We start from the raw sequence: 9,247 nt of genomic DNA, 5'->3' as shown, positions 1-9,247 counted from the left end.
CGGTGCGTGGTGGCGGCGTGCACAGCAGGTCACACTGGACTGCCACAGCAGCGCAGGTGTGAGGTACAGCACTGCCTGACCTCACCATACACCGTGCTCCTGAGATGCAGCCAAGCTTCCCTAAGCTTCCTGGGACTCTATGTCAGTAAAAAGCTGCCATGCTAGAAATACACAGAGATGCTGTCAGCTCTCCCACTCAGAGCAGGGGAGGAAGTAAAGCCCACCAGAGAAACAAATACGGAGCAAGATGGGCTTGGCAGTATGCAGGAAATACATTATTTATGTATATATTGTTGGGTATGGGGTGTTTGTCAGATCTTGGGAAAACAATTTAAGGCTTGGGTTTGAGTCCCTTTGGGTTTTTGGGAGTCACTTAGACCCAATAGCATCAACACCTTTGTTACAGGAGAAGGAAGTTGATGCCAGCTGACAACTTGTGGACTTTACTCAGGTTGGGTGATGAGCACATTTATGGTGCAAGGCCCCAGACACAGTGCAGGCACTCACCTCCCACTGCCAAGCAGCCACATGTTGCTGCCAGCACAGCTGGTGTGACTGAACATCATGTTTGGTGTTTGTAACACAGATGCCTGCTCAGTTTTATGGCAGCACAAAATAACCACGCATTCAGTCCCCATTCACTTGGAGGTGTTGGTGTCCATCTTGAGCTCACCTGGGTTTCATAAAACAGGGAGAGCCTGAACCTGGCAGAGTGACAGAGGACAACACAGGTGAAAACTCCTCGCTAGATCCTCCTGTGCAAGCAGTGAGAACACATTCTCAGGGGCTCTGAATAATTTTATACTTGCCTCTTGTTTCACTTAACCCCAGGGGACACAACTGACCCATCTGACCAAGCCTGCCCATCAAGCCCTGCTGCTTGCAGAGTACACAGCCCCTCAATCCTGGCAGGGTGTGTTTCTGAGCTGCTTAGTCATCCACTTTAATTTCACATCAACTCAAGGACTGATTGACTGCAGCATGTTTATTCCCTTCCAAATAAATCTCCAAACCGAAGCCAGCATCCTGCCCATATCGCAAACATGCCAGTACTGCTCAATTAGCAGCTCCCACTGGTGCCTTTGCTAATGAGGAGAGCTCCAGCACAGCCCCGTGGCCGGCTGGGTGGGATCAGCCATTGGGTGTGCCGGCCACAGCACCGGCCACACACCGGGCTTTGCTGGCACACCTCAGCGTGCGTTGGTTTGAAGAGCAGACGGGAGGCATTCCCTGCTTCCATCTTCTTTGCCAAACCCTGGAGAAGCACATAGGTATTTCTAAGGGGGAACTGTAAACTCTCAGTAGGTTTATATCCAGACGTCTTCCATCTTCTTTTTCACGGCTCCTAAATCCCCTCAAGTAGCTCTTCTGCATGAAAACTGTACATATCACAGGCATGTTTCCCTCAAGAAATCTCTCTATTATGCAATAGAGCAATCATATTCTCCTCTGTCTCCCCTTTTATCTCTGCTTTACAAAAAGGTTCTTGAAGGCATTGTTGTAATTTTTGTTAAATGCTGTATAAATAAGAGGATTAAAGAAAGAATTTGAGTAGCCAAGCCAAAGAAAGATGCTTTTCCAGACGGGTGGGATATTGCAGGAACAGAGAGGACTTATTAATGCTGTGATGAAGAAAGGGATCCAGCACAGTACAAAAACTCCAATTAAGATGCCAACCATCAGAGCTGCCTTTTTCTCTTTCTGTTCTCTCCATGTTTCTCCATCTGTCTGGAAAGTGATAGCTGCACGACGAGCTGTAAACACCATCTGTGGTTCCTGCGAAGCTTCCTTCACCTCAAACAAAAGCAAACACAGTTTCTTACCAAGACAGTTTGTTTGAGTGAAGTATTACTTTTAAATGACAGCACAACATCTGTGCACCTACCACAAAAGGCCTGAACTCCATTCCTTCCATGCTAAAAGAAAGAAAATACCCCAGAGTGCCAAAGTTACCGGGCTTCTCATTACACTGGAAAAGCTGCCAAGTGTAGCTGACAAACAGAGCTAAATAAAGAGCAACTGGTGCCATGCGTGTTGTGGGACCCTTCTTCAGTTTATTTTCTTGGATGCCTTCATACCTAGAGGGAAATTGGGTTGTTAAGGCAGGCTAACAAAGGCCTGTGTCTGCTGCCGATCCCTGCACCAGACTCATGCTGCTAGCTGGCCTTTAGACCTGCTCCAGGTGAACTGCTTTAGCAGGGGGCTTGGATTAGATGATCTCCAGAGGCCCTTCCAAACCCTACCATTCTGTGATTCTGTATTTTCTCAAAAAGTACTCTATTGCCAGAAAAACACCATTTCAATTGGCCTTCAGTTCAAACTCTGGCTTCAGCAGAAGTCATATAAGAGAGGAAAAAATTTCAGCTACTCCAGGCTGTCAACAGTGCTTCTTGTCTCCTCACCAAGGGCAAGACATTCATCTCTGCAGTGAGTACAGCACAGTGCTCTGGGGCAAACTGCTCCTGGGCAGAAGTTATTCATGTGCTTTGAGTCTGACCAGATGAAGACACTACCTAGTAATTTTAACCTGAAGATTGAAGTATCTGCGATATTGAAGTTCTTCTAGGCACTACAGTTATGAAGAGAGTGCAATAAAAACAACAGTTTAAGGCTGTAAAATTTGCCTGAGTGATAATTCACAGCACTGCAGGACTTTGACACCACTCCAAAGATGGCTCATTGTTAAATTAGCCACATATTCCACATGCATGTGCCACCTTTGTAATAGATGGAGGGCCTCTACTCAATATGAGCATAGCAATTCAGACATGGGAACACTGGCAGTGGATGAACAATCACTCTTCAGGATGGATATCCCTGTCTGCACCCTCAGACATGAGACAGGGCTGCAGAATATAAGAGCAGCAGATTGTCGGTGCAGGCAAATAATGGAGGAAAATGAAAATCACATCTGTTCTGACAATTAAAATGGGACACCCCTCATGTAGCAAGGATCACACCATTTGTCTGCAGAAGGACTTGCTCTGCATGTCCTTAATCACACTCTGCAAAAAGGGATGAATGTATGACATGAGGACAAATCTGTGACAAGCAACCCTGAAAGATTATGTCTTAGCCCTGCGGAATAGTTACATAAGTGCCTCTTGGGAAGAGCCATACAAAGGACTTCGTCACGAGCATCAGGCACAGTTTGGTACTGTATTAAACCTTCAACTCTTGCTCAAAAGATGGAGCCTGCTGTGTGCCATCATCAAATCAGAGCCTTCTCACTACTTCCGACTGCAGAGTTTACTAGCAGCGACCCTTTTATCACTTAATTACATATTGTAAGAAAAAGTTATTTCATTTCTTTCCTAGAAGATACCACAGGTATCCTCATGTGTTTTCCCCAATGAAGCCTGCATTTACAGCCTGATCAAGCTTCCACTGAAGTCAGAGGAGTTTTTACAAACTTCACTGGTTGTTAGGTCAGGCCTCTGAATACAAAACAGCAAGTGAAAACAGATCATGGTACCTTCTGTAAATTACTTGCTAGAACTAAATGCAGCTCTAACTGTACCAGATCTGCAGTTCCCAGCACCAATTCCAGAGGTTTTGCATGAGTCCAGTTTCTAGTGTAAGTCACAACACCTCACCTTTATCCTGTACCATGCAGAACAAAGGACAAGTACAGAACCTTTACCCCCATTTTTGAGCACTAACAAGCAGCCTGTGATAGCAGAAGAGGTGGTCACAGACTGTAAATGAGAGCAGTCCATGGAGATGCCTTGGGTTATGCTGGAGACATCTCTGCAGTGCTGCACACTGCTCTCACTTGGTGTCTAGCAGCACACTCTGCCTCCGGCACAGATTTCCTTCCATCTGCCCAGGCACTGCTCCAGGAGCTGCGAGTCAGGAGCACTGGGGAAATAGCTGATAGAAAAGACTGCTACTCTGAGGCCAGAATTCGGGTCTAAATTCATGAAATCAGCTATTTCCAGGACAATGGGCTCTGAGAAGTGCAGAGATGACTGCTTTTCTGTGAGAATAATAAAGAGAGTGAATTAAGGAAATGAGCTCAAGTACAAATCCTTCTACAGACACAAAGGAGTTTGGTTTTAGTTCCAGAATTTATTCCTCTGTATGTTGATCAGCACTTACAGTTCAATGCCCCTTCTCTTGTTTGTCTATCCCCAGTAAATTACTACTATTAAATGGCTACATGTTCCCAGAGCTGTATGCTCCCAGTTCCTGTGCTCCTAGAATGTCATAGAAAACATGCCACCAAGGAGCTTCTGACAAAATCCCTTGATTTAAAATGTTCCTTAAAGCTGTAATGATTGCTATTATTGGTCCTTTGTGGCAGGTCCTGCACCTGCAGGGTCTGCAATAACAAAACAAAACAACAGTAAAGATGATAAACATCAATCAAATCTGGCTTACTACCACAAATTCAGAGCTTTGCTTATCAGTTTGATGCAGCAAAGGTCGTTACTGCCTCAGTGCAGCCCTGGCACACTTCTTGCTCTTTGAACAAGAACACAAGAAACTAAATGCACAGCAAAGGATCGAAACATGGAAATGTCTACACTCTCTTGGATGCTCCACCAACATGACAAACAGTTCATTTGACAGGGAGAAGAACACCCACTTTCTCTCACAGGATTTTCTTCTGCTATAAGCAGGACGAATTCTGTATTTCTCCCAGGAAATCACTACCCACTCCAGTTTGCTTCCTGCCTCACTCTTTTCTGGACATTTTTTGCCACTCTTCTGGACAGCTGAACTTTGTTTCCTGACTCATCTCTTGTACTTGTACAGTCAGGGGCAGAAATAAGAAATAAAAGGCCTGTGACCCCTTCAGAGAAGGAGAATCTGTTTTCTCTCCCACACTGTCCTGACTGGTTAAGTGAGTTTGAGAGGCTGAATGGGCCAAGGTGCAGAACAACACAGCACCACTGGAGCTCTGGGGCCTGATCTTACACAGAGCGGGAAGGACACTCACAAAACTCTAAGGTTTGGATCATGCCTAATGTTTTATACACTATACAAGTACTTTGAGAGGGGAGAAAGAAAAAAAACCAAACAAAACCAACAAAAAAACCCCCAATCATCAACAGAACTTTATTTTTAAATCATATGAAAATTTAAATCTGATTTTGCAATTGCTACATGTAGTAATCCAGACATTCAGATCCCGTCATCCTTGGTTTTGCTGGGCTATCCCTATGCTACAAGGGATTTCACTGATTTAAAAGGGCACTATGCAGCAGTATCTGCTGTTTTTCAAGCAGTCTCATTTATTTCAATTGGACTGTTTAGAGAGAGAATTATTGCCTGCTGTCAACAAGGTGTGACAGAGCATAGCTCTCTGTCAGTGATGATATGTCACTGGGTTTTTAATGAGGGTCACCCACATCAGTGTTGCCTGCAGAATTCACTTTTTACGCAGTTTCATAATTAGCAAACAATTTTAAAAGCACCAGCTTAATTTAGGATCCCAATTTGGCAATTATTTTATTTCAAAGGAAAGCAAAAAACCAAGCTCTCATTAAAACCTGAAGCACCTCAGATGTTTCATGTCCATCTCCCTCACCTGAATTTTTTCAAAGGTTTTGAAAAGTGTTTTTCAAAAACACAAGTAAAATTTTAACCAAAGAATGACTCAAAATAGTTACAAAATAACTATTCTATTCTGCAGCTCTGTAAGAGTGTAGGAACATAAGGTACGTATGCCAACTCCCAGTTTCAAAGAAATGTTCTTTCTCTGTAAAAAAAAATGAACATTTTTTATATACATATACATATATATAGTGGCAACCTGCAAAGCATTTTGGTGCCTGAGTCTGTTGGCTGACAAACATCAACGTACCACCCTCACTGCTCCACTTGGTGCATTGGTTTTTCCAAGACATCCCTACTGGCATCTGAGGTCTATGAACTCAGACCTTTTTTGTCCTGAGACTTGCCAGAATGAACCAGCTGGTTGTACCTCAGGCCACAAACTGCAGCCCTGCTGTGCAGCTCCAATCCAGCACTACCTGACAGCTCATTCCCGAGTGCAACACAGACGTCTCTCCCAGCAGGGATCACTGCTGTTATTGCTCACCTCCAGACTCGGAAGCACTTCCAGCCTTTGGCATTGTCTGCCAAAAAAACCTTGCTAATATTCCTCAGATCAGCTGGTGCAGGGCACCTGGAGTGAGAACTGACATAGATGCAGAGGGGAATTCACATCCAGAGTCACACTGACAGAAGGAAAATGTTGCCAGGGTGAGCATGACAGGTGAGCATTCTCTGAGAAGGAAGAAATGGAATAAAGTAGAGGGAGAAGAGACATCAAGGGAGAAAGAAAGGGAAAATAATGATTTTATGGGCAAACCATGAGAAGCAGAACAGAATTTGTCCCATCAGAGAGGAGAGAGCTGATGCGGACAGCCTGATCACCCCTACATGTAGAGAAGCAAAGCTTGGCAATGTTGCCTTTTGTTTGCATGTAAAGAAAAAAACAACAGGGTTTTGCCAAAGAACAGTAGTAATGTGCATGAAGATTCCCCTCCAGAATTCACTGGGGAACTGCTACTCTTCCTGTGGATGTGAGCTTACTACCACAAGCTTAAATAAGATCAGGATAACACTCTGTGAGTAAATCTCAGTATCTTAATTTAGAAAGAAAACAAGAAATGCATCCTGAATGCCAGCTTGCTTGATCCACGAGTTCATTTAATGTAAATGTGTGCAGCATCAGCTCTTCCTTTAGGTGAGGAGCAAAGTTTGCATCTGAATCACAGAAGTCTTTTAATTTAAGTCAGCAAATGGAGCTGCTGGGATAATGGGGGAAGTTGCTGCCACATACCAATTGCAGATTCAAGAATCCCTGTTATAAAAGAAGTTAATATGTCAATCACACCAATATGAGAAAGATGAAGAACTACTGGCTTGAGCATTTACTGGTACTGCAATAACCCCTCCAAAATGGGTGTTTAGCTCATTCTGACAGAGCCCTTCTGTCAGTGCAGCCTGAAGCAGCCCCCAGACATTGCATCAGCAAAAAGCACTTACCTGCCAGCCATGCTGGGCCCACGCAAGGGCTTTCACAGACAGAACTAAACAGTTTGCAGCCAGACTCTTTCTTGCTAAAACTGTCATATGATGTGTCTCTCCACTGGCTTGAGCAGCAATGCCTCAGCTCATTTAACTTCCCAGAATTTGATTCCAAACAACCAGTCCTGAATGGGTATGTGTGTATGTAAAAGGCAGAGCATGCAAAACCACTACAAATAATCAGCTGGCTTTTGTGCTTGAAAGGATTATACATTAACTCCAAGCAATACATTCATCATACTTAAAGCAATTTGAAAGAAATTTGGTGCAAACTAAGGGCTGAAGATCGTAGGGGAAAAAATGCTGCTAGAGGAGATATTCTAAACTTTCCTAGAAAATTTTTTGCTTTTGCATAGAAGACACCTTCATAAAACAATATACATTAATAGTATCTTTAAGACATTACAAGCCAAATCTGCAAGCCTAATCACAATTGCCAGTGCTGTTATCTCTTACAAGAATCTGGGGACACAACCTACAGACTCTTACTTGTGACCATAATAATGTGCTTCCTTGACCCCAAATCAAAGAGAGAAGGATTTAGCAGGGGAATGAGGCTGTGCAGGATTAGCCCCAATGGAACAGAAAGGTTCTCTGTAGGTATCTCTAACATCCACAGAGCTCATCTTTCGCTCCTGGGAAGCGAAGGTCTTAGGAAGTTCAACATGCAATCACAAAAGCATAAAGAAAATTTTTCACTGGTAGGAGAGAGAGTAAGAATATGTGAAAGAACGCAGGGAGAGTTTGCAGAGAGCACTGCCAAGCACGGTGGAGGCATGGGATGGGTGACAGCAGCATCATGCAGAGAGCCTGACTTAGAGGGCACAAGGAGCCAACCCCAACCCTTCTGAAGGGACACAGCTTTCCTGTCAGTAAGGTGTATCCCCAAAATGAACGAGACCTCCCAAATGGCTAGGGCACCGCGGGATCATAGACAATCTTTGGGATAAGAAAGAGAACATGGTTTTTAAAACAGCAGGTCATTTTAAACCAGAAACAATTAATTGCTCATTGTTTCAACATTATGCAGTGAGCAGTACTCAAGGTAAAATAGCCCAAGCACATCAGAAGGTATATATATATAGAGAGAGAGAGCATATAGTGTGTAATTTGTTTATCAAAATCTATTCAGACACACAAAGTCTGTGCTGGTAAATAAATGTGCATGCATTTACTCACTACAGGACCTAAGGAGCTCTTTTTTTTTTTACCCTACCAACGCTGTAAAAAACAAAAAGAGGAAAAAAAAACCCCAAGGAACGGCAAATTCAGAACAAAGAGACCATTTTCAAATGTCTCTCCCGACTGGCAGTGAGTGCACCTGTCCCTTACTCTTATAACACACAAGGAAAAAGTGAGAATAAAGCTCTTCTCCAAGGGTTGCCCTTTTTGACTGGCTGATTACTGCTCACATCCAGTCTGTGACAAAGTTCAACTCAAACGGGAGCCCCAGGGCACCTCGCAGCCTTCTCGCTGTGCAGAACCCACCAACGCAGGGGTGAGGGCCGGGAGCTGGCGAGAAGCAGGATCGCAGTGCCTGGGGGAGCAGCAGGGGCTCCCTCCCCTTCCCCAGCCTTACCTCCGGCAGCGGCACCACGGCGTTCCTCCTGCGGCCCCCCATGTGGAACTTGGACGCCTTGTAGATCTTCCAGTAGACGAAGAGCACCACGCAGAGGGGCAGGTAGAACGCGCCGCCCGTGGAGACGATGGTGTAGGACGGGTCCTGGCTGACCTGGCAGCGCTCCTGCTCGGGGCTGTAGGTCTCCCCCCAGCCCAGCAGCGGGGCGAGGGAGATGGCGGCGGAGAGCAGCCAGGTGAGAGCGATCATGACATTGGAGATGCGGCGGCGGGCGAGCAGCGTCAGCACGTCGAAGCACACCCACACGAGGCACAGCTCACGGCCCAGCCGCCACCGCCGCCCGGCCGACAGCTCCTTCACCAGGCTCAGCGGCATCACCAGGGCCGCCACCAGCACGTCCGACACCGCCGTGGAGGCCACCAGGTTGTGGGGCACCCGGTGGAAGGCCTTCACTCGCAGGATGGTCGCCAGCACCAGCAGGTTCCAGAGGAAGGTGGCCACGGTCAGGAGCACCAGCAGGGTCAGGATGAGGACGGTGAAGATGGAGAAGGGCTCCCGGCCCCTCCACGCGCTGCCGCCCACCACCGAGGAGGAGGCGTTGGCGTCCATGTTGGCGGACGAGGT

At 45.8% G+C, this 9,247-nt stretch overlaps 1 protein-coding gene across 1 annotated transcript in view; it reads right to left on the bottom strand.

Annotated features, from left to right (window-relative positions):
- LOC103619712 (5-hydroxytryptamine receptor 5B) overlaps positions 1–9,247 on the bottom strand; it is an 11,934-nt gene extending 2,687 nt beyond the window's left edge. Inside the window, exon 1 of the mRNA XM_017740211.1 lies at positions 8,624–9,247. Coding sequence (XP_017595700.1) covers positions 8,624–9,232 — 609 coding nt within the window. The 5' untranslated portion in view covers positions 9,233–9,247. The remainder of the gene's footprint in view (positions 1–8,623) is intronic.

Source organism: Corvus brachyrhynchos, unplaced genomic scaffold (assembly GCF_000691975.1).
Source record: "Corvus brachyrhynchos isolate BGI_N302 unplaced genomic scaffold, ASM69197v1 scaffold126, whole genome shotgun sequence".
Taxonomy (NCBI): domain Eukaryota; kingdom Metazoa; phylum Chordata; class Aves; order Passeriformes; family Corvidae; genus Corvus; species Corvus brachyrhynchos.
This window is presented reverse-complemented; position numbering and strand designations above follow the sequence as displayed.